Source organism: Ahaetulla prasina, chromosome 2 (assembly GCF_028640845.1).
Source record: "Ahaetulla prasina isolate Xishuangbanna chromosome 2, ASM2864084v1, whole genome shotgun sequence".
Lineage (NCBI taxonomy): Eukaryota > Metazoa > Chordata > Lepidosauria > Squamata > Colubridae > Ahaetulla > Ahaetulla prasina.
In genome coordinates this window covers 158,428,912-158,455,257 of record NC_080540.1, presented here as the reverse complement: position 1 = coordinate 158,455,257, position 26,346 = coordinate 158,428,912, and the positions used below count along the sequence as shown (strand labels likewise).

General features: G+C 40.0%; 1 protein-coding gene across 1 annotated transcript; it reads right to left on the bottom strand.

Annotated features, from left to right (window-relative positions):
- Window positions 1-9,927: 9,927 nt before the first annotated feature.
- On the bottom strand, window positions 9,928-25,894 carry LOC131192193 (keratin, type II cytoskeletal 6A-like). The gene is made up of 9 exons (XM_058171121.1): window positions 25,236-25,894; window positions 18,454-18,668; window positions 17,600-17,660; window positions 16,735-16,830; window positions 15,202-15,366; window positions 13,724-13,849; window positions 12,218-12,438; window positions 11,321-11,355; window positions 9,928-11,225 (listed from the first exon to the last, which is right to left on the bottom strand). Exons 1-9 carry the CDS (start codon window positions 25,767-25,769, stop codon window positions 10,909-10,911), a joined length of 1,770 nt encoding a protein of 589 aa, XP_058027104.1. The 5' UTR covers window positions 25,770-25,894; the 3' UTR covers window positions 9,928-10,908.
- Between the last annotated feature and the right edge of the window lie 452 nt (window positions 25,895-26,346).

The following is a 26,346-nucleotide window of genomic DNA, read 5'->3' as shown; positions in this document are numbered from 1 at the left end:
TGTCTGTGGGATGGGTTTGGCTTTGAATCTGGTGAGGAAGATCAGTGGTGGCGTCGTATGTTATCCTGAGTTCGGTGTCAATTTTCGTCGCTGGGACCTATTTGTTTATGTATATATAGTCTAGATGATGATGGTGGTGGCGATGATGATGTCATCTGGGAATTTGAAAATCACTCCATAAGAAGAGAATGCCAAATTATTTCTGTGTCATAATCTGAGGCCAACTTTATCTATAGGTAACAGTACTATTAATTGTTTTTGCCACATCTTCCTTCATGCCACTGGTCACTGTATTTAGAAAAGCGGAAGAAATCTATTCTAATCATATATATATATATATATATATATATATATATATATATATATATATATATATATATATATATATATATATATATTATATAAAGTTATTTTGTTTTCATGGAAGCGAACATCCATTGAGTCTATTCCCTTCCTGAAGGATTCTGTCGAGTGAAACTACCCATTTCTTCCTTGCATTTTTGTTTTGTGGAGGGTGACATTACAGCAATTTTGCTGGAGATCCATAAGGACAGAATCCACAACTTGTCTCCCAATTAAGACAGATGAAACCCACCCATCCACCCCTGCTTGCCTTGGATGATGGATCTTCAAGAAAGAAGACTTCTACTTTTCCCTTTGATTAGATAAATGCAGTGGGAGAGTTCTTGCTGAGAGCTGTAGGTGGAGCTTGATGACATCAGGCAATGTTGATTTTGCTTTCATTAGGGAATGTGATTTTTATGGGATGTTTCTAATTTTCAATATTATGAGGTGTAATTCCGGTTTGTGTCAGATCCAGAATTACAACAGTCTTTGCCAATTTGATGCCTACCTAAATAAAATAAATTTGTTTTGGAAGATGGAATTTGCCTATTTCTTTTTTTCATCTCTTGGAAACCTGACATTCTTTGTGTTCCTTTCAGAAAAAGCTAAAGTGAATTGGATGACAATAAGGAAGAGCTTTTATATCCTTCCTGCCAGTGGTGGGATTCAAGATTTTTTACTTCCGGGTCTGTAGGTGTGGCTTGGTGGGGCATGGCAGAGGAAGGCTATTGTAAAAACTCCATTTCCTCCTGATCAGCTGGGACTCGGGAGGCAGATAATAAATGGGGGTGGGGCCATCCAGAGGTGGTATTTGCCGGTTCTCCGAACTACTCAAAATTTCCACTACTGGTTCTCCAGAACTGGTCAGAACCTGCTGAATACTACCTCTGCTTCCTGCCCTTTTTAAAAAAATTCCTCAAAAGAAGGAGTCTCTGCTTAACTATGTATACACTTGGCCGCATCACAATTGATTTCCACTGGATATCCTCTTTCAACATCTTCAAAGATGAAATAAGAACAGGAAGCTGGCTATTTGATCCACCCTAAACTATAGTTCAATGGTATCACATAATGTAATATTAGATTACACGATTTTCATCAAATAAGGTATTATCTGTTTGTACTGGCTCCTGTCATTTCCTTCTTTAAATAACTAATGTGCTTTTTATAACTCCAGATTTCCTCTTGTTTCCTGCCAAAAAGACTTTGGCTCAGAAATCATTCTGGTCTAAAGTTTATTTCTTGCAATAATATTCTCAAGAATATCCGTTTGAATTTTTCCTTCATCTTTTTTTCAACAAGTATTAACTTATTATCTACTTAGCTGATTACATTCTATTATTTGAAGACTGTCAAATGTATCTGAATATTGACTAAATATAGTTTGTGAACCCAGTCATTGTGGTTTGTAAATCCTCCCTTGTAGTTTAGAATAACATGCAAACCGAAACTATGGATTGTTCAGCAAGCCATAGTCAAGCAATCCATGGTTTTGTGGCCATCAGGGATACACAGTGTTCTTAGTTCACTTTAATGTAGCTTGACAATCTTGTACTTTCCATCACCTTTGAATCAAGTCCTAGAATATCAATAAAGTCAGCAAAACATTTTTCTCACACACACTTACGCAATAAACAAGCTTACCAAAAATTAGTGTCCATTGGTCAATCACAATATGCATTATTAATTAATATTTTTCAGAGAAAATGTTACACTGTTTATTATTATTATTATTATTTATTGGATTTATAAACCGCCCTTCTCCCGAAGGACTCAGGGCGGTGTACAGCCAGGATAAAAAAGAACAATATACAGTTAAAATACAAATTAAAAAACTTATTATTATACAGTATGGCCGAAATAATTAAGAATTATGAATCTAAAAACCCCAATTAAAACTAGAGAGAAAATTTAAGATTTAAAATTCAACAATTTAAGAAAGCCCCGCACGAACAAACAAATATGTTTTCAGTTCGCGAAAAGTCGAAGGTCAGAAATTTAGCGTAAACCAGGGGAGTTCGTTCCAAAGAGTGGGGGCCCCACAGAAGGATCTTCCTCTGGGGCCGCCAGCCGACATTGTCTGGCGGACGGCACCCTGAGAAGGCCCTCTCTGTGGGAGCGTACGGGTCGGTGGGAGGCATGAGGTAACAGAAGGCGGTCCCGTAAGTACCCAGGTCCCAAGCCATGGAGCGCTTTAAAGGTGGTTACCAAGACCTTGAAATGCACCCGAAAGGCAACAGGAAGCCAGTGCAGTCTGCGCAGGAGAGGTGTCACATGTGAGCTACGCGTGACTCCCTCTATCACCCGCGCAGCTGCATTCTGGACCAACTGAAGCCTCCGAGTGCATCTCAAGGGGAGCCCCATGTAGAGAGCATTGCAATAATCCAGGCGGGATTATTTGAAGGTCATACAGGTGTTTAACACAAACAAGTAAGTGTTAAAAGAACATGGCAGCCAATTTTAACATTTAATGTAATTTATATAATAAAAATTTTATATAGCATGAATATGCTACCCTGTATATATCATTAAATCTCATTTTGAGAAATTAGGGCCAGCAAAGGGCCATTTATGGATCTCAGCAAATAATGATGACATTTAGAATGGGACCTGACATGTTTAAAATAAGACAGTCAGATAATCCAACCACAAGAAGCTTTGTCAGGATATACAAAACAGATATTGGAGTTTACTTAGTCTGTAAGCCTCAGGCTGGGTCTCTTTTTTGTTATTTTCCTTCTTTCTTGGACTGAGCTTTTAACATAACAAAGGCGAAAGGAGATGCGACATTAACCGCTTGAATGCAACCATCAATGAATAGAATTCCAAAGGATGGAAAAAGCTAGTTTCGGGAACAAAATGGGAAAGAAAACAGTTTAAAATATCTGTCTCTCTATTATTGGGCTTTTCCAAATATATGATGATAAACGCACTTCTCGTACAACTGTTCGATATTGCGTGGAGTATTTAAAAAACGGGAGTACAGAACTCAATTTTCAGAACTGGGAAGAAGATCTATTCTCACCTTTCACTGCGAATGTTGGTGTACAAGGCTGCAATTCCCTTGTCACATAGCCAATCCAGGGAGTTCTACTGTTGTGATCCTGAGGTAGAAGATCTTTATACATTACCAAGATAAGATGGAGAACCTGAATCACTGTCCTGTTCCTCCCAATTGTTGATGTTTTGGAGAAGCAAATGTGGGGTGGGAGTTAATGTCTTCTAAATAATTGATCCTCTGCCATGGATCTGCTGAGGGAAGAACATGGACATTCTCTCTCAAATTACAATTTCGCAGATGAAAACTGTAATTCCAAGTCTTCTTGAAGGAGTTCATTTCATTAGCTCAATATCTTGAATTTAGTAAAGGAGTGCTATTACAGTATGCAGGTGCATAGTGACCCCAGGAAGTGACATTGCTGCACCATTTTTTAATATTGGGCATGAAGTTATTTAGGAAAGGTGTGAGATTTATTTCTATTTGTTGACAAATGCTGTTTGCTGTCCAGAAAATAAGGGTCTTCTTTCATTTTAGATGATTCTCTCAAAATGTAAAGATTCCAACTATCGTCCTGGGCATTCTGGGGTGCATTAAATTTCAGTTGGTATACCAGGATTTGAATAATGGTAATATGTGGGATGACAGAGAATGAGGTGGTTGGATAGTCACTGAAGCAGTCCACGTGAGCTTAAATGGACTCCAGAGGATGGTAGAGGACAGGAAGGCCTGGAGGAACGTTGTCCATGCGGTCACGATGGTTTGGACACGTCTTTGCTACTAATAACAACAACAATATGTGGAAATAAGGATGACAAATAATGAGAAATGTACTTTAAGACTGCAGATTATTCAGACCACTATTTTGGATTTATGACTCCATTATGCCTATTCATTCTGGGTTATTTAGAGGCAGGAATGTAACTCTAATAAATCTTTAAAACATAACCATATGCTTTCTGCAGCTGTTAGGGAAGCCAAATAAAATAAGAACTGATGGGTTTTGAAGTTAGTTTCCCTGGTTGGACTTACCTGTTAACTATTTCTTTTTATAGTAGATAGATGATAGGTCAAATTGTTTGGGTAAATAGAGTTGTAGAAACTTATATATTGTAGACCTGTTTCAAAAAAGGGGAAAGTTGCTAATACTATAATATACTTATTAGTATTCAACTAGGGCAAGGGTGTCAAACTCAAGGCCCGGGGGCCAGGGCAGGGTGCTTATAACTGGCTCACAGGGCTCCCCTGGAAACAGCAAAGGGCTGTCCCATGGTGCCTCTGCTACTGAAAACGGAATTCGTGAGGGCTTAGGAGCCCATTTTCGCTGGCAGAGTTCTTGGGCCACCACAAGCTCCTCCCACTTGAGTGACGTTGAGCTGGCAACACCCAATCTGGCCCCAAAGGTCAAAAACAACATTGATGTGGCCCTCCATGAAATTGAGTTTGATACCCCTGAACTAGGAGGATATATTTGTATTTTATTTTATTTTTTAATGCACTTTTGTTCTGTTCTTTTTGTTTTTTGTGAATTTGTATTTTAACTCTTGAATTTTTAAAAAAGGGAAAAAAAAGATGGAAATAGAGTTTGTCCGAGACATCTTCATGCTTCAGTTGACAAAGCAAATGGTATCTTAACCTTCTCCCCACCCCTTTTCCCCATTTAAGATAAACAGTAGTTAGTTTGCTGTGATCTTTCCTACAGAATCTGAAAAAGAATCTCCCCCATGTTGTGCGTACTTTCGTTTTCTTGATAGTTAAGAGCAAGGGCAAAATCTCTTACCTTCCTTATCGGTCTGGAAGTGCAAGCGCCGTACACGTGTGCACGCATCACATGCACACACAGACCTTCTGCGCATGCACGGAAGATAAAAAACACATTACTTCCTGGTGAAAACCAGGAAGTATTGATATCCGGGTGGGTGGGCTCCACCCGGATTGCTCCACCATCACTACCAGATCACCAAACTACCGGCCACGATCGCTACCGGATCACGCGATCTGATCTAATCCGGGAGCATTTCACCCCTGGTTAAGAGTAATGGTAAGAGATCAAATTATGGTTTGCTACCCTCCAATCAGTTGACAGAGACGCCTCTCTTGATTTACAAAGAAGTAAAGGCCATCTTTGCACAGATGCCTTTCCTCTGAGATAGATTGAGTTTGGAACTGCTTTTCAGAGCATTTTGTTTCAACATAGCCCAACCAATCGAGAAGTCTACAACTGAATATAACTGGGATGCAGTCTAGTTAAAGGTAAAGGTTTTCCTCACACATACATTCTAGTCATTCCCGACCCTAGGGGACAGTGCACATCTCCGTTTCAAAGCCGAAAAGCCAGCACTGTCCGAAGACATCTCTGTGGTCATGTGGCCGGCATGACTCAATGCCAAAGGTACACGGAATGCTAATACCTTCCCGCCAAAGGTGGTCCCTATTTTCTACTTGCATTTTTTACGTGCTTTCGAACTGCTTTCGGACGCAGTGGCTCAGCCGCTGAGCTTGTCAATCGAAAGGTCGGCAGTTCAACGGTTCAAATCCCTAGTGCTGCCATGTAACAGGGTGAGCTCCCATTACTTGTACCAGCTTCTGCCAACCTAGCAGTTCGAAAGCACATAAAAAATGCAAGTAGAAAAAATAGGGACCACCTTTGGTGGGAAGGTAACCGCAGTCTAGTTATTTTTGATTAAATATTCCCAAAAACTGAGCACGAGAAGTTTCTTTTGTATATATTGTGAAGAGTATATATATGACAGAAAATGTTGCTTTGAAGAGTTTGGATGTGTAAGTAGTACAGATTCGATTTGATCCACATCTGATTGCAGAGATATCTAATTTGGTATTATTTTCTAGTCTTCGTGCAGTGGAGTCATGAAAGAGTACATGAAAGCACATTGCTGCACTCTCCACCCTGATCTTTGGAAATGAATTGGGAAGTTTGAATCCCAAAGGTGCTTTTTCAGGAGGCAACTGGACTTCCTTGTTTTTTTCTTTGAAGACATTTCACTCCTCATCGAAGAAGCTTCTTCAGTTCTGACTGGATGGTGGTGGGGAATGGAAGGATTCATATTCCTTGCAGACAGCTGGTCTGTTAGAGTTGAGGCCACTTGGAGGTTTATCTGTGTCCTCAGGATCACCAGAGTAGTGCAAATGTGTGTGGAGCCTTCTTGGCTGTAGGATGTTTTCTGTCCTGTAACCCTTCACTGTTGAACACAGATACAGGCTGTTAGGGATGAGTCTGTGTTGTCTGCATCTCAAACTGAAGCGCAAATGGTTCCTGTAGTCTGCAATTTTTCTGGAAATCTGTTCATGCTCCCGCACCATTTGAAGGATGTTCATCCCAAAGTGCATAGCTAAATATCTATGGAGATTCTTAGTCATCCATCCTGTACATAGTTGCACATAATTAGAACTTTCCCTCAGATCTTTGTTATCTAATGGAAATATTGTGGGGGGGGGGGAGACTGAAAGAGTTGTGCTTGTATTTGTTGAATGTCTGAAGGCAGTAGTGAAATCCAATTTTTTTTTACTGGTTCTGTGGGCATGGCTTGGTAGGCATGGCAGGGGAAGGATATTGCAAAATCTCCATTCCCACCCCACTCTGGGGCCAGCCAGAGGTGGTATTTGCCGGTTCTCTGAACTACTCAAAATTTCCGCTACTGGTTCTCTGAACTACTCAAAATTTCCACTACCAGTTCTCCAGAACCTGTCAGAACCTGCTGGATTTCACCCCTAGCTGAAGGTTTTTTCTCCGTAGGGAATCAAGAGAAATCTCTAAGCCAAGAGTGGTAGGGATGGGGGAGCATTTGGCAACCTGGCCATCAAATAAAACTGTATTAATATGGTACTCTGAAATTCAGAGTCTGAATCCTTTAGAGGAAGATTAGCCAAATGATTTTTTTTTTAAGTATAAGTTGATGAAATAGATCTGACCACAGGGTTAACCTCTGTGAAGAAAATAAAAGGCTCAATCACCTTATTCTCCATTGCCCCTTACAAATTTTAAAAATTAAGGGGCGTGCATAAGTGCACAAAAGGGCCTACCGTTCCTGTCCTATTGTTTCCTTTCATTGTATGTGCTTGTATATAATGTTGTGACAAATTTTTTTTAAAAAAATAGTCGTACTCTGACTCAAAACAATGTCATTTTCTAAAGAAAAGAAAAAGAGAAATCATATTTCATAGAATAACAGAGTTGGAGGTCTTCTAGTCCAACCCCATGTTTTAATTCAAAGAATGGAGGATAGGAGGCATTCCAGTTAAATCCCCCCTAGCCCCCTGGCAAGCCTGGCACTGATTGGCCATCTTGTTTAGACCCGGCACCAAAGTTGCCCCTGGAGGTGTGGACTCCTGAGCTCCATAGACACTGAGGACCAGATATCACAGCCTCAGCTCAAGGAAGGCCAGCCCCTCTCAACAGAGCAAGGGCTGGTTGTTAATTCAAGGCTTTAAAAAGTTTGCAGATACAAATTGCTCCTGCAGCTAGTATTAAAGAAGCAGGACATGGGAGGAAAAGTTTGTACACAAGGCAGTTTTATTGAAGACGCCGGAAATGTTAGAACTCTCCAAGAGATGTAAGGAAATATACAAAGACTTTGTGTATTTATTTATTTTTTTACATACCACCAGCATCAGAATAGGGTGGGGGGGAAATACTTCCATCTGCATACAGAAGTAGACACAGTCAAGCAAACAGCTACTGCAACAGACCAGGAGCGTTCCCAAAATATGGTTTTAAAATCAAGGTGGTGACAGCAACAGTACAATCGTGTTTGTGTGTTCTACATGTGACACAGATTTTAAAAAATCAAGTTGGTTGGCTACAAGTGCATCGTCACAAGTACCATATTAATTTATTTTTTTTAGTCGCACCCCTTGGGCATCTCCGCAACAGATATATTTACTCATTTGAATACATTGCTAGGGAAAAACAGCTTCTATTGCTTTAAAATGTGGGTAAGGATGTAGGTAATTAGAGTCAATATATATGAAGAGAGAATGTCTGCATTCCTCCACAGTATTCACTGAATCCTGAGAACACAATAATTCCCAAAGAATGTTGAGTTATGTTTGCATCAATGTTGAATTATGTTTGCATCGTAATTTCAAAATAGGTAATCCCAGGAATGTTTGCTTAGATATCGATGGTCCTGTTGCAGTGGTGGGTTCTAACTGATTTTACCACGGGTTCGTTTCATGCAAGCACATTTAATACAAATACAGCAGAGGCACGGCAATCCACTCTACTGCGCCTTACAGCTGGGCTAAAAACAAAGGAATAAAGGTAGGTATAGCGCGGGGGCAGGTGGGAGGGCCCAATTGATGGGTGGAGCAAACAAATTCGCTCATACATCAGGATTTCCACTACCGGCTCTCCCGAATCGGAGAGAACCAGTAGCAACCCACCACTGTCCTGCTGTAGCTGTTAGAATGAGTAGGCACCTGCCTGATATGGATCTGGTCCTGTTGCTTTTGTTGCTGGTAAACAGATTCTACAACCTTGATTGTGCTTCAAAAACTTGCAAAGGTGAATTGACCAGAAATAGTGAAGTTGGGCCTCTGGTGGCTCAACAGACTAATGCAGTCTGTTATTAACAGCAGCTGTTTGCAATTACTGCAGGTTCAAGCCCCACCAGGCCCAAGGTTGACTCAGCCTTCCATCCTTTATAAGGTAGGTAAAATGAGGACCCAGATTGTTGGGGGCAATAAATTGACTTTGTATATAATATACAAATGGATGAAGACTATTGCTTGACATAGTGTAAGCCGCCCTGAGTCTTCGGAAAAGGGCGGGATATAAATGCAAATAAAAAAAAAAAGTTTGCCAAAAGAACGGCTTATGTCCTCCACAAAAACAAAGCCAATGCTCCAGTGTTTCTACTTCTCTTGAAAGCAATAGCCTTGGATACTCATGGTGTGTCTAAAAGCATGAAGAACTAATTATAGGCTCCTTCATTTGTAAAAAGGTAATGCAAAATAATAAAACCCTGACTTTTCTCATAGTATATTTGAAAGGGAGAAGAGGGGACAAAGTTTCAAGCAAAGCTTTTATTTTTATTTTATTTTTTCTCCCCTTCCTGCCACGAGGGCAGTTTGAAAGCACAAATACACGAGGCTGGAAGGTGACAACTCCCAAACTGATCTATCTTGAGTTTAGCTTTGGGCCTGTTTTATGAGCTTTCCCTGGATAATTATTGGGATGGTTGCGAAGATAGGCAATTTTATTTTTGTCCAGGGCCAAGTTCCCTCAGAGACCATCTCTTGAGGGACGTTGGCTAATGGAGAAAAGCACTGCAGAAATTAATAGGTAGAGCAGAAGTCAAGTGTATCCCATTTTGGCCTTTCTGGCACTACCTGTCCTCTCTCTTCCTTTTATTGTTTTTCTAATTCTTATTTTTCTCTGGTAAGCAGAAGCTGCAGGAATGGGATAAATGGGATAGATGTTACCAGGCATCAGAACTGGGAATCCCAAGTGAAATTAGGCTCAAAAGTCACATTTGGTTCTAAATCACAGGTTGAAGCAGTGCCATGATTTGAGCTACAAAACAAAAGAGAGGGTTTTGAGCTAATGTAAAAAAATGACAGTATTTATTTCAGCACAAGACTTTATTGACAAGAGATTATTCCGTGAATTGCACTGTGAATGAGGAAATTGCCGGAAGGCTTGCATTTTGCTTTTCGTTAACAACATTAGAGGATGGTATAGTCACATGAACTACTGTACATTAGAATTTAAAAACAGGATGTACAATAAAGTGATCCCTTAAACACAGCTTATAAAAGTAAGATGTCTGGTTTGGTGCTCCTGTTCTTCATCTGCAATTCAGTGTATTCTCTTTGTGACAAGGTGGGCTTATGCAAAGCCACCGAAGCAGAGAAGCCAAGAGACAAGCTATGTTTCCTGCTTCCTACAGAATTATGCAACAGTACAGCTGACCACATGGAGGAAGGCAATATGGGAAGCACCATTCCATTCACAGAAGCACTAACCCAACAAAGGGAGGGTGCAGGGAAATTACAATGGTCTATTCAGCAGAGCATGTAAAGAGACAGATGTGGTGAAAGACATATAATCAGAACAATCACATCAACGTGCATTTTCTGCCTTTCTGGGATGGGCCACTTCTGAGCCTGCAGGTGGATGATTACATGATTGAAATGCTCCTGTCATTGATCAGAAAACATGCCTGTTCATGGAAAAAGTAGCATGCCAGGGAGAAAACTGGGCCCGAAGCCCTCACACACTGGTCTTGTACATGCATACATACATCCTTTTAGAAAGCAAAAGAGAGAGGAAGTTTCCAAGTATGTGATCATCCACCTGGATCCTGGAAGGGTTGCGATAGTAGATCAACCTCCTAATCATAACTTAGGCTTACAAGCGCCATCCCAACAGGCCATTTACCCTGTAAACATAGAGGATTGTATGATCAATGTAGAGAAAGTATGGGAAATTGTGGGCACACTAGATTTTCAGAAAGTACTGTATGTTGTGTTGGTGGGGGTATGTGATAACAAGAGATTCTTCTGTTTCTTGAAGCAGGAAGTGACCTCTGCTTTTGGAAACCTTAGCTGATTATTCTCTTGCTCGAGGAGCTTGAGGACGATACGATCTTCATGCTTGAACTCCCCCCACCGTAGGTGTATCCGCCCCCTGTGATGCTTCCAGATCCACTTAAGCTGCCCCCGCTACTAAATCGGCTCACTTTTCCTCCTCCAACGCTAATGTGGCTGTGACCGCCGCCGCCACCACCAAGGCTTAATCCACTGGTTCCTCCACCGATACTATAGCCTGCTCCTCCTCCAGCTCCGTAGCCAGATCCCCCACCGACACCGTATCCTCCTCCTGCTGCACCACTCACGGTGCTCGAACTGCTGATCACAGCTGTGGATTGGAAAATGATACAGGGAATCAGACTTGGCCACTCAAGATGATGAAGGCACTCTCTAATTTAACTCAATGCTAGATTGTGTACTTACAGATATTGACAGGGGTTTCAAACTCGCCAGACATCCTAAGAGAGAAAAGAAAAAGAAAGCGTTGAAACAAAGAACAAATTTTACTGTCCAGAAAATTCTATAGATCCCAGCATTTTCAGGGCTTTCATAATAGCATCAAATCTGCTTCAAAATAGCTTCAAGACAGGGGTGAAATCCAGCAGGTTCTGACAGGTTCTGGAGAACCGGTAGCGGAAATTTTGAGTAGTTTGGAGAACTGGTAGTGGAAATTTTGAGTAGTTCAGAGAAGCAGCAAATACCACCTCTGGCTGGCCCCAGATTGGGGTGGGAATGGAGATTTTGCAATATCCTTCCCTGAGGATTGGGGAGGGAATGGGGATTTTACAATATCCTTCCCCTGCCATGCCCACCAAGCCACGCCCGGTAGTAAAAAAAATTAAACTTCACCACTGCTTCAAGGAGTCTTTCCTGAATCCTGCAAAATTTATCATTCAGGGCCAGAGCATCAGGTTATTAACTATGAGCTGGATATTCTCGGGATAATGAGATTCAACCACACAGCTCTGTACAGTAGTATTTCCATAAATCATGGTTTTCTAACCAGTCCTATAGTAGCATTTAAGCTATCTCCTTCTTGGCTTTAGTTTTGTATCAACATATTTCTCTTTCTGCTATTCCAAATAATTTGCTCTGGAACTATGCATTATTGGTTCTTTTTTTTTAAAAAAAAAATTCTACCGACATTATTGGCTCAAGGGATTGTCCAAGTCCCCAGCCATGTCTTTTGCACTAAGTGGTCTTGTGGTCTATTCTGTATCTGACCAGAATAGACAGCCACCTTCAAAACTCAAATCTTGGCAGTTGGTCTTTGGCACATGAAAATAGGCAAAAGAGTCTGATATCCTGGTCAGTACTTACCGGCACTCTTCTCCCTCTAGCAGGGTCCTGTATGTAGCAATCTCAACATCCAGGGCCAGCTTCACATTCATCAGTTCTTGATAATCCCGCAGCAGGCGAGCCAGCTCGTCCTTTGCCGTTGATAGGGCAGCCTGGAGGTCAAGCAACTTTGTCCGAGCATCTTTCAGGGCTAACTCCCCACGTTGTTCAGCTTCCGCTAAGGTGGACTGCAGGTTGGAAATCTGAGAAAGAAAGAAAGAAAGAAAGAAAGAAAGAAAGAAAGAAAGAAAGAAAGAAAGAAAGAAAGAAAGAAAGAAAGAAAGAAATGTTCCGGTAGATATCACTTTTTGTGTACAGGGATGCAACCGACCCGTGTGCTCTCACAGAGAGGGACTCCTCAGGGTGCCGTCAGCCAAGCAATGTCGGCTGGCTGCCCCCAGGGTCAGGGCCTTCTCTGTGGGGGTTCCCACCCTCTGGAACGAATTTCCCCCAGGACTCCGTCAACTTCCCGACCTTCGGACCTTTCGCCGCGAGCTGAAGACATATCTATTTATTCGCGCAGGACTGGCATAGAATTTTTAGAAGTTTTAATATTGGATTTTAAATTTCATTTAATGGGTTTTATTGTTTTAAATTTATTTTAATTTGGGCCTATATTTAATAAGTTTTTTAATTATTGTTTTTACTATGTATTTATTTATTGTTTTATCTGGCTGTGAACCGCCCTGAGTCCTTCGGGAGAAGGGCGGTATAAAAATTTAATAAATAAATAAATAAATAAATAAATAAAATTGCCAATACAAATTAATCAATTAATTCATTAATTCAAAGCGGCAGGGACTTTTTAGTTGAAGCACCAACATTAACTGAGTATTCTTTCCAGCTCCCATCTTTACTTTTATTTGTTTCTTAGAGAAGAACGTAAGACTTTGGAGAAAGAATTCCATCACTAGTTAAGGGAATTCATTTCTTTCTGTTGCTGTTGGGTGTAAGGTATCTGCTTTGTTTCTTGCGCTTTATTCATAGTAAGCCACTGTTTCTTTAAAAATTTTATGGTCTTGTTATTTTTACTCCAGTTAAAATATGTCTTCCCCCTGTCCCCCAGGGGTTTGTATATGAACTGGATGAAGTGAAAGCATTTAGGTGGGAAAATAAGAGAATACCAAACCAGTGGCCAGTGAAAGTGGATATGGGATTCTGAAGCTGAAACCCTTAGCAGCCTTGAAGATACGTTTTGAAAGCAATTACAAATGGAACTAAGGAAATCTGGAGAAGCCATCAGCCACCTAAATGGAAGATGCTCCATCGCCCTTTCTCCCCAAGAACCATAGAAAGTTTTTAAAAACTAAATAAGAAAGAATCTAAGGAATTACTGAAATATCTTATGAATTGCATAAATCCTATTTAAGGGGGAGGGGTGAACCTAGGCAGCTGAATCTTTGACCATCATAAAGCAATTAATTTCTCCTTAGAAAAAGAAATAAAGAGAGGGGAGGAGAAAAAGGGGGGAAAAAAGATATGCCTTACTATTTTCTTCAAATTTTCAATTTCGGAGCGAAGTCTTTGGACAATCCGGCTCAGATCTGCAATCTCATCTTTGGTTGATTTCAAGTCATCTCCATGTTTGAAAGCTGTACTTTGCAATTCTTGGAACTGAAAGTCAAAAGGGAACGTAATGATCATCTTGTGCATCTTTAAAAAGTCCTATTCACAAAATGTCCTTTATTCACATGCATAAAATAGTTGGTATTGGTTGGAAAAGTATGGGGGGGAAAGTTGAGCATTCAAAGTACTTGAAAAAGAAAATTTTGAATTGCATTAGCTGTACATTGGTACAGAAAGGTCTAGTTTTTCTATAGACAAAGAGTCAAAATTTAGCTACAGGAACAGAAATATATTTTCAATAAAGGAATGCATATGCTGAATATAAATTTTTATGCAGATGTGCTCTCAGGGCAAAAGCAGATTCTTCGGAACCAGTCCAGGAAGCTGGAAGACTCTCAAAGTCAAAAGAGCCCACTTAAAAAATGAGCAGAAACTAACATAACATAACATAACAACAGAGTTGGAAGGGACCTTGGAGGCCTTCTAGTCCAACCCCCTGCCTAGGCAGGAACCCTACACCATCTCAGTCAGATGGTTATCCAACATTTTCTTAAAAATTTCCAGTGTTGGAGCATTCACAACTTCTGCAGGCAAGTCGTTCCACTTATTAATTGTTCTAACTGTCAGGAAATTTCTCCTTAGTTCTAAGTTGCTTCTTTCCTTGATCAGTTTCCACCCATTGCTTCTTGTTCTACCCTCAGGTGCTTTGGAGAACAGCCCGACTCCCTCTTCTTTGTGGCAACCCCTGAGATATTGGAACACAGCTATCATGTCTCCCCTAGTCCTTCTTTTTATTAAACTAGACATACCCAGTTCCTGCAACCGTTCTTCATATGTTTTAGCCTCCAGTCCTCTAATCACTTTTCCACTTGAGGCAAAAGGGCAAGGTATAGTACATTGGATGCCATGCCATACAATATTTTCTAATTGCTGAAACATCTCATAAATATACCCAAGATGGGAAAGGTTACGTTTTAAAAAAATGAAATACAAATGGAAGGGATGGTGATAACTAATTATTAATAGTGGTCATTCACCAAATTTTTGGGTGTAATATGCCCTATGTGTATGACGTAAAGATAGTGCTCCCTGTATCTTGTAGAATAGATTAGATCTTTAAAATGTATGATATGATATAGTGATCTTGTTAACCTCTTACAGGGGCTGCCTTAAAGACTGTTGTTTGGTTTTCTTTCAAAAGACTAACTTTCTGGACAAACTGCTCATTGGTTCTTTCAGATTTTAGCAGTTCTTAATTCAGGAGCTTCAGATAGCATTGGATTCAGTTTCGTTCCAGTGTAAATATTGAAACCCCTCAGAGATTTGCTTTATAATTGAGGGGACTTTTTTGTCATTCAAGTTGAGTTGAAATTGCATCTGTTTTTGCCAAAGATCCTCACCTTAGTTTGGTACCATGCCTCGGCCTCAGCTCTGCTCCGATTGGCAATGTCTTCATACTGAGCTTTGACTTCAGCAATGATGCTGTCAAGATCCAGATCTCGGTTGTTGTCCATTTGCAGAATAACATTTGTCTCCTTAACCTGCGAGTGCAGCTGAGCCAGCTCCTGTGGGGGTTGCAAACAACGCAATCATTAAGGGAAAAGCCCTGATGTGGAACCATGACAGAGTGTATTCATGCCTTTAGATTAACTTGTTAGACATGTGTCTACATTGAAAGGAGCTCACAGGAACATAATTATATGAATGACTTTCAAATAAAAATTCCAGATCCTCTATCAAAGCAGAACTGCCAAAGTTTGAAATCCTTTACAGATGGGATTTCTGTTTACCCAAAAATAAGACCCAACTGGAAAATAAGTCCTAGCATGATTTTTCAGGATTCTTGTAATATAAGCTCTTCCCCCAAAAGAAGCCCCAGTTAAGATTGACAGCCAGATGGATGCATTTAGTACCGTATTTTTCCCAAAATAAGACCTAACCAGAAAATAAGTCCTAATGCATCTTTTGGAGCAAAAATTAATATAAGACCTGGTCTTATTTTTGGGGGGAAACGGTATGATTTGGAATTCTCAGTGTCACTTTGTTCATAGCTTTCAAAGTAAAAGTGCCAACAACAACCGCCATTTAGTTCCATGGGGAAAAGATGTGATGCTTGTTGGCCTCACATGGCATAGGAGATGTGAATCTCTTTCTGAAAGCCCATTAAGATGCCCACCTTTTCAGGTATCCTTGCAACATAAAAAGGTCTCTTCTGAGCTCACCCCACACCAAACAATCTGATAAGGATGGCTTTATTTTACCTAGGACTAAAATAATAATTGATTTGAAAGGAGCTATTTAGGGTTAGCAGGGATGCAGTGGCTCAGTGGCTAAGACTCTGAGCTTGTCGATCGAAAGGTTGGGCAGTTCAACAGTTCGAATCCCTAGAGCCGCGTAAAGGGGGTGAGCTCCCGTTACTTGTCCCAGATTCTGCCAACCTGGCATTTCGAAAGCATGTAAAAAATGCAAAGTAGAAAAATAGGGTGGGAAGGTAACAGTGTTCTGTGCGCCTTTGGTATTTAGTCATGTCGACCACATGACCACAGAGACGTCTTCGGACAATGCTGGCTCTTCGGCTTTGAAACAGCGCCCCTTAGAGTCGGGAACAACTAGCACATATGTGCGAGGGGAACTGTTGTGTCTCGCTCGCTTTCCCCGCAGCCGTCAGCGGAGGAGTGGGACACGACAGGAACCTTTATCTTTACCTTTATTCAGGGTTAATGAATTCATAGGTCTTAGGACAGCTTTTATAACAGGTAAAAGACAGGTTTATGCAGGCAGTAAAACACAGTCAGAAAGCTATACGTTGGATGGCATGCATTGCTCTAGCAGGGATGCCTTACATGCGTTTAAAATGCTTTTATTGGTCACATATTGGAAAATGAATTTGTTTTAGGTGCTAATAGGTATAATAAGGCAGAAATGACCCTTACCGCATCAAAGAGTGCTCTTAAGAACTGGATATGCTGAGTCAAGGAGTCAGACTTGGATCCCAGATCAATCTTGTGCATATATGAGCCGTCCACATCCTTAGGAAGAAACATGAATACTATCATAATCTGGACAGAGCAGGCAATGATGGGGTCAGAGCTTTAACACAGAAATTCCTGCTTTAAGGCTTTTTAAGGAAGCAATATTCTGTGCAAGTAATATACCTGGTATATAATATAGAACAAAGTATTACTTATTTATTTGTTCGATGAAGAGCTTGCTTTCTGGAGCTCAAGCCGGCATTTATAGTGCTTGAGCTTCTTAGCATTCCACACAAGAATCAGCCTATATGGTAGATTAGGTTGCTAGAGAGCCAAAGGCCCGAATTTATCTTGTGAGCTTGAATGGCTGTGGGTGGACTGCAACCTGGCTCTCCTCACTTTTAGCCCAATAACTTAACCATTACCCCACACTCATTCACAATCTCTAGTGATATCAACTATGGCAGACATTGCAAGAATACATCCCTATAATTAAGCTGAACTTTTAGAAAATAAAAACACCGAGGTTAAAAACCAACATAGATATGTGAACTTTTGCAAGAGAGTTTTGAAAAAATGTGCTAATAGCAACAATCTGCATCTCTGTCCTAAACTAAATGGCATGTTGACGGTTCAAAAATGTTGGCATTGGATTTAACACAGGTAATGTGGCAATTGTGAATGTCAGGCATGTAAAACTATTAACATTAGCACTGCAGATAGATGTGTAAGAGCAAATGTTTATGAGTGGGGATGTATAAGAAATAAAAAATATGATTGCAGCTTTACATTTCCATGTGTCAATATGTTAATATGGACCATTTACCTTTTTGAGCACCACAAAATCATTTTCACAAGCTGTCCGTTTGTTAATTTCATCCTCATATCTGCAACAGGAATAAATTATTACTAGTACTGGTAATATTAGCTTTATTCAACCTCTTGTTCAGATGTATTCAAAATCTTTACAAGCCTTACTGAATATATAACTTTATGACCATTTTCTATGGTAAATGAAACCAGGAGATCATTAGCAATAGCAATAGCACTTAGACTTATATACCACTTTACAGTGCTTTACAGCCCTCTTTAAGCAGTTTACAGAGTCAGCCTATTGCCCCCAACAATTTTGGGTCCTCATTTTACCCACCTCGGAAGGTTGGAAGGCTGAGTCAACCTGGTGAGCCTGGTGAGATTTGAACTGCCAAATTGCAGGCAGCTGGCAGCCAGCAGAAGTAGCCTGCAGTACTGTACTCTAACCACTGCGCCACCGAGGCTCATACTTGCCCTAAGTATCAGCAGAAGTTCTATACCATATGACGGGGTCTCCAACCTTGGCATGCTGGCTGAGGAACTCTGGGAGTTGAAGTCCACAAGTCATAAAGTTGCCAAGGTTGGAGACCTCTGCCATATGAGACTATTATACCTGGCCAGATGCTATGCGCAGGACCATACATGGCAAATTAACTACGTACAAATTGAAAAAAGACTGCTCAGCTCCAAATAATGAGAAGGGAAAGCAAATCATGAAACTATGGTGAAAAAAAATAACGCAAGAGCAGCTGCAGTAATTGGGAGGAAGACATCACACACTGCTTTGGCTTCTTGACAGAAGTCCATGTCATCCACCCAACATCATCCACCCAACATCTTTTACTTCTTCTCTTCACTTTTACTTACTTGTTCTTGAAATCTTCCACAAGCTCTTGTGTGTTCTTCAGTTCTATGTCGAAATGGTTTTTATCATTGTTGAGGCTGTCAAGCTGCCTTCGAAGAGTTTCAATGTAAGCCTCATAAATAGGTTCAAGATTGTCCCTTAGTGCTGGAGATCCTTGTTGGTACAGAAGATCCCATTTGGTTTCCAGGACTTTATTCTGTTGCTCAAGGAATCGCACCTAAAACCCGACAAGGAAAGGAGAGAGAGAGAGAAGAGGGACCTTGTTATCTTTCCTGAAGAATTGGCTAAAATCCATATGTTCATTTTGCAGATTAGTTCTTATCCTGTCTATATAGCCCTCTCTCTTCCACTATTCCCTGCAATAAGGCATAAAATAGGCAGGGCTCAGAGAAAATGACTGGACTAAGATACCAAGTTAACTTCCATGGCTAAAGCTGGAAGCTAAACATGGATTTCCCTGATGCCAATGCAATTCTTTCATCATTCTTTATCAGATTAGGTGGAAAGGCCCCACTGAATCCCTGCTGATTTCCTCATGTGACAATATTCTCCAAGTCGCTTCTGAGATAGAATAACAGAGGTGGAAGGGACCTTGGAGGTCTTCTAGTCCAGGGGTCTCCAACCTTGGTCCCTTTAAGACTTGTGGACTTCAACTCCCAGAGTTCCTCAGCCAGCTTTGCTGGCTGAGGGACTCTGGGAGTTGAAGTCCACAAGTCTTAAAGGGACCAAGGTTGGAGACCCCTGGACTAGTCCAAACTCCTGCTCAAGCAGGAAACCCAATACCATTTCAGACAAATGGTTGTCCAATCTCTTCTTAAAAACCTCCAGTGATGGAGCACCCACAACTTCTGAAGGGAAGCCATTTCATTGATTAATTCTTTTAACTGTTTTGTCCTCCGGAAGGAAAACATCCTTCCTTAACCCACCATCCATCCTGTCTCTAATTTTAAAAATCCAAACAGTGTTGAAATGAATTTTCACACACAAATTCACAGCATCAATATTTTACATAAGTGCACATAGATACTTATGGTCGCATTGCGAAATTGTAAATCATTGGTTAATTAAAATTGATTGAAGATGCAAGTATCCTTTTTTTAAAAATAAATAAATAAATAGGATGTTGCATTTTACACCTATAGTGTGTTTTGTTTCCAGTAGTGGAAACCTCATATGATCCCTACATTTTTAGTGGCACTGGGTATTTTAGAATTGCCTTTGCTGCTTTTCATTCATTTTTAAAGATTTTAAAACAGGTTTATCAATGTTCATTTTTTGTTTGTATTTTTACTTCACTTTAGTCAGAAAACCATAATTCCTATAAAAGCAAACAAGTAGCTTGTACACTGTCTGAAATCACTTCGTTTTATCCTATGATCTGACATAATTAACAGACAAAAGCTTATTATTTTGCTACAAAATCTATAAACCTTTAAAGTAAATCTAAAGAAGTTGTGTTTGGGGTACGTTATGCTTTGGAGCTGCACGTGCTTCAAAAATTATTCAGAAGGGCTTCAAAAGCAAACCTATACCCCTCCCCAATTCATTAAATCAGCTATGATTTCCACCCCCCCAACTTCTACCCAGACTAAAAGGGGTGGGGGATGTGGCTGCTTTAAAAGTCACACTAAAGATGTGGCTCCTTTAATAAATCCACTCAGTAGCCAAAGCATAGGAAAGTTTTTCAATTGTACTTTAAGGTTGGATTGGTGCTGAATAAATATGGAAAACCATGTTTAATGAAGATGTACTCGGAATAAATTTGGGAAAGAAAAAAAAAAGATGAAAGATCAAAGTAGCTCTTACCTTTCTTATTCATATTTAAAACCTCTTAGAATAAAATTAGAATGGCTTATTATTTGAAAGGGAGTATTTACTAATGTGGATTAAAGAATAACATATCTTTATAGTCATCCAATGCTCTAATTGACATGTTCTCCCCTCCTCCACCCTCTCCAGAATTCAGGCTTTTAAACTGTGAGAACAAAATGTTCGTTGTGATTCTGCCAGATTTCCTGGGTGGCCTTGGGCAATTGACTATTTATCTCATCAGAGCAGCTCTCTGAAACAAGGCTAATAGATAATAAGGAACTTAGCTTTGAGGGATGTCGTAATAATTAACGAGATAATGGTTTTCAAACTTGGCACCAGAATGTAGTGTAGTTGCCAGATGATACTGTACACGGTGCCCATAAACCTTTGGATTTCGCATGGGAAAATATTATATTTCTTAGTTAGCCAGAAGGAAAAGCCACATGTCTCTTAACAGGGAAATTTGGGATCAGAAAGCAGCACTCTTGAAAACACACAAGTACGGATAAATAACTGGAAAAATCAAACAGCCCATTAGATACTCAGCTGTGAGGTAAATTAGAAGTTAAACGTACTGAAGAAATTGTGAACAAATTCTATCAGTTTTGCCTTCAGCAACAGAGTGGTCAATGCCTAGAATGATCTACCTGACTCCTTTGTTACATCCGCTAACACACACACACACCACAGTTTCAACCTTAAACTGTCTACTGTGGACCTCACCTCATTCCTAAGCGGTCCATAAAGGGGGTGTGCATAAGCGCACCAGCATGCCTACTGCCCCCATTTATTTTTTATTCATTTCCTTCGTTTATGTCCACGTTTATACTTATACCTGTTATCTAGTACATGATGGACAAACTTAATAAAATAAAATAAATAAATTTATTCCATAGTAATAAACTGAACTACAGCCTTTGCATTTCTCCTGTTTGGCTATTCAAAGGTAAGAGAAAGAGGGAGAAGGAACGGGAGAGGAAGAAGCAAAATAAACAAACATTTTTTTGCTTTACAAAAATGGGTCCTGTTTGCAGAAACTAAGTGCAAACATGCTTATACTGTAATACACAAGTGTGTATTAATTTTGATGGACTGATGCGGAAACAGGATGCATTAAACATTTTTTAAAAATCATAAGCTAGAGAAAGTGAAGCAGATAAGTCTGCCCCACCTAAATTCTGGTTCATCCTGAGTGAAAGGACAGAGCATCCTTTGTGGAAAGTAAGGAAGTAATTTCTCAGGAAACTCTGAAGCCACATTTTAGATCATCGTGGATTAAGCACGACCAGTTCACAAGGACAATATATATACATTTTGATATATGCAAATCCAGAATGGGTTTCCAAGCGATATTTTTCAATAATAGTTGCATTTATCTTTTTTCTTCAGAACTATTCATTGAGAACTCAGCAGTGAGAGATATATACTGCTACTTGGAAATACAAAACTACATATGATTGGCAGCACTTGGTATGCATTTTCATTCACTTTATCCTCAATATGAAAATCCCAATAGAGAATATTGTCTCCATCATCTTGTTCCTCAACAGTGGAAGCACCTCAAAAGGCTGAAACAAGAATTGTGTATAAATGAAAGATTTCCCTCAAATGGAATTTGAACGATTTAAAAACATTGTCATTATTTCTAATAAATATATGCTGTACAGGTGAGATTCAAGGGTGACTGTTGTATCCAGTTATGGACAGCAGCCATTAAGAAGGATTCAGACAATTTGAAACAGATTCAAGGAAGGCAATAAGAGTGACGAGGCCGCTATAAATGAGATCTTATTAAGAGAATTGTATCTTATGCATCCAGCTTTGATCGCCACAATGTAAAAAAGATGTTGAGACTCTGGAAAGAATGCATATAAAGAACGGTTGCTGGAATTGGGTATGTCTAGCTTAATGAAAAGAAGGGGTTGACATGATAGAAATGTTCCAATATCTCAGGGGTTGCCACAAAGAAGAGGGAGTCAAGCTATTCTCCAAAGCACCTGAGGGTAAAACAAGAAGCAATGGGTGGAAACTAATCAAGGAGAGGAGCAACTTAGGACTAAGGAGAAATTTCCTGACAGTTAGAACAATTAACCAGTGGCACAACTTGCCTCAAGAAATTGTGAATGCTCCAACATTGGAAGTTTTTAAGAAGAGATTGGACAATCATTTGTCTTAAATGGTATAGGGTGTTCTGTCTGAGCAGGGGGTTGGACTAGAAGAACTCCAAGGTCCCTTCCAACTCTTTTATTCTGTAAGGGGAATGAAGGAATGGGTTGCATTTAATCTTGTGAACAGAGGGCTGAGATAGAATAGATTAATATTGTACAAGTACCTGAAGAAATGTAATTGGAGAAGATCAGGACCTATTATCCATCAACTCAGAATGCAGAACATGAAAAAAAATTGATTTAAAGTATAAGAAAGTAAGTCATGAATTGGGTGGGGGAAGACCTATGACAATAAGAATGGTTTGACAATTGAGTAATTCAGCAATGGGGAAAAGGTAACTGGACTGAGAAAGAAAAGGAAAAAGAAGGGGAAACAAAACTGAACTGTGTTGAAGTGAAGCGAAAAGATCATTAGACAGGGAAGGGTTAAATTCACCAGGCACACAGGGTTCCCTACCCCCAAGCTCCCTCCAGAATGGTAACCTTCAGACATATTCTTCATAATAAATTTGGATTTCTGCAATAGGCAGACGAATGGACTTGATCTAAATAACCTCATCCAACTCTATAATTCTATACCATACCATGACTTGCACAAAGACATCTGCCAGGTTTTTTTAGGAACGCAATGAATGAGTGCTTGGCAGAAAATTTACTAGGCACGTGTCAAGTATAGATTTAATGAAGGGATGATATACAGCTGTTTAGCTGTTACTGCGGTATGCCCCTGTAGATTATATTGATTGATACAAAGGTTTAGAACAGGGGTCTCCAACCTTGGCAACTTTAAGGCTTGTGGACTTCAACTTCCAGAGTTCCTCAGCCAGCAAAGCTGGCTGAGGAATTCTGGGAGTTGAAGTCCACAAGCCTTAAAGTTGCTAAGGTTGGAGACCCCTGGTTTAGAAGACAGCTATATAGAAAACCCAATGAGGAAAAGCTCAAAATATTAATTAGATTTGCATAGGGCTAGACTACATTTTCAGAACATTGTATTGTACACACAGCCCTTCCTGACCTGTTCCATTTTAATGCAGGGCTAAGGGAAGGAATAGCATATTTTGAAAGCTCCTTCATGTAGGACACTTGATTCCAGTTTGCAAAGTGTAGGTCATTAAAGCAATTTAATTTTTAAATATGTTCTATATCGTGTGCACGTGTGCGCATTTCAAGACAAACTTGAGTCATGGTGACTGCCTAGACTAATCCCTGCAATTTTCCGGTTGCTGTTGTCCAAGGGCTAAGAAACAGATAATGAGCTCCGGGTCACTTAGCTACTTTCATACCCAAGACAGGACTAAAATTCAAGGCTTCCCAATATCTAGCATGATGCCTCTTAGTCACTACACCAAGTTTATTTTTATTTATTTCTATTACATCATAATAATAATACTGTGGGGAAGTAGTTTGTAAATACTAGCAATAAATGTTGCATAAAAGACGTTATGAAGACAAACATGAAACATGATTTTCACATGCACGTGGTTCATAACAAACCTGTGATTGAGAATCACCGAAGAATGAAGTTGTATATGTTATTAGGAATATATTATTAACTGCATAATTCCTTACAAGAACCATTTATATTAACCAAATGAGTCTTCAAATTACTGCTATCAAATTAATCCAAAATGTGCAATAAAATGTAGCATGCCTACTTCTCTCACCCCTAAATTCCACCAATTTCAACAGTTCTGCATTTTAACTTTCAAATTCTAAAAATCTTTTAAAAAGTCACAATAGTTTGCTTCCACCCCAGCTGAAATGCATGCAATGCAGCCTTTCTTTAAAAGCTTTTATATTTCTTTTACATGTAGAAAGTAATCTCTGTCTCAAAAACGTTGCAGGTTTGCGTCACTAAAATTCAGCTTTCCTCTTATGAAAAAAGATGCCATTTCAAGCTATGTTTAGACACACATTGCAAAGAAAATCCAGTTCTTTGAAATAGTGATGATCAACCTATTCATTCTGGAGACAATTAGCTTTTCAGGAATTAAGCAGGTTTATTTACTAGATTTATATCAATGTCACTATAACATTTTATTTGAAAGAAGCTGCCATATATACTAAGTGAAGCCAGCAATGAATTTAACAAGTATTGTGGGGGTGGATACTATACCAGACACTAATCTTTAGATCAGTGTATCTCAACCTCAGCAACTTTAAGATATGTAGACTTCAACTCCCAGAATCCTGGGAGTTAACTAAGGAATTCTGGGTGTTGAAGTCCATACATCTTAAATGACCATGTATTCCCTGACAAAATATCTTTTAATCTAGTATCATTACAAATGTCTGACCAACCTTCTTTGGCAATTTCCAAGGAAAACTATAAAACTTTCACATTTATAGTTAACTTCATTACTGAAACAACCTAATAATTTCTTCCTAGGGCTTAATTTAAATGTACAGTTTAAATAAAGTTACTAGTTCTTTTCTCAAGTGTAGCTTCCCACCATCTGGTGCTCTCCAGGTAGGTTTCGATTACGAATGTCATCATTCCCAGCCAACATAGACAAAGGGATGAATAGAAATTACTGCCCAAAATACATGAAGGAAACCTGATTGAGGAACGTTGCCCTAGGATTAAAACAGCAGAAACTCTCATCATTATAGTTTCAGTCTCTTTGTCATCTTTATGAAATCAGATTTTCATAAGCTATACAAATCCTGAGCAGCAGCATTCTATCTCCAGGTTCTAAAAGAAAAACTCCTTTTTTTTCTTATTTTCAGAATAGTCTTGAACCCCTCACATCTTCCTAGTGTTTCTTTGTGTAATACAACGTTCTCCCTGCCCTCCATCTTACCTTGTCAATGAAAGAGGCAAACTTGTTGTTGAGGGTCTTAATCTGTTCCCTCTCTTGCACCCGGACCCTCTGAATCTCAGGATCCACCTCCACGTGCAGAGGAGTCAGTAAGTTCTTATTCACGATAACGTTGTGGATTCGCCCAGGTGGTGGGCAAGGCATTGAGCCTGAAAGTGCATATCCTCCACCACCGCCACCAAAGCCTCCAACATGACTACCTAGGCCAATGCCACCGCCAAGGGCTACCCCGCCACCAAAACCTCCATATCCTGTGTTATAACTGCTATATCCCAGACCACCACCCAAGCTTCTTGCAAAGTGAGCTCCTCCACCACCACCGGAAGCTAGGCCCATAGAAATCCTCTTGCTTCCTCCAGTGTTGTAGAGACTTCTGCTGCCAAAGCCACCACCAAAAGATCCCACTCCTCCGATGACAGAGGTCGAGCTGTTGCCCACTCGGAAGCCGCTGTTGGAGACTGAGTAGTTTCTCCTTCCCCCCGCTGAAAATGATCTGGAACTGAATTGCCGGTTCATGGTGCGTCTGTGAGAGGGAGAACGGCAAGGTTGTGAAGCAGAAACAGAAGAGTAGAGATTAGAGGAGACCAAGAGCCCCCCTGTGATGTGGAAATGGGAGATGTCTCCTTATATGCATTTGAAATCTTGGGCTTGGCTGCATGGGAATGAGAAGAGGAAGGCAGATATTCAAGGGCTTGGCTTGCCTTCAAGCAATGAGTTCTACAGTAACGGCCCAACATCAAGTGCAACACACCTATCCGATAACTTTAATTTGTCCAAATTGCTTGCCTTGCAATACCAGCTTATTTGCATTCCTTTCATGTTCACCATTATCATGTTTGCTTTCTTCAAAGAGCTTTAAGCTATGGTACACAACCAAAGATTAATGCAAGGGGGGTACAACTGAGGATACCTTCCTCTGTGCCAACAAATACTGTTGCACATAAAGAACAAGACACAGATCTGGGTGTGTGATGCTCTGCAGAAGTTTGTTGAAGTCTTCGGAGCCAATCAGCAAGATTGCATAGAGAGAGTTCTAAGGAAACGTTCGGCTCTAGAAAACTCTTCAAAAGTTCATTTTAGAGGGGAACCTCTT

Coding starts and splice junctions, on each gene's coding strand:
- LOC131192193 (XM_058171121.1), bottom strand. CDS start 25,769: ATGAACCGGCAATTCAGTTCCAGATCATTTTCAGCGGGGGGAAGGAGA. Junction 13,850..15,201: donor AGGCATGGTACCAAACTAAG/GTGAGGATCTTT, acceptor TTTGACTTTCAG/TTCCAAGAATTGCAAAGTAC. Junction 12,439..13,723: donor TTGAAAATTTGAAGAAAATA/GTAAGGCATATC, acceptor TTTCTTTCTCAG/ATTTCCAACCTGCAGTCCAC.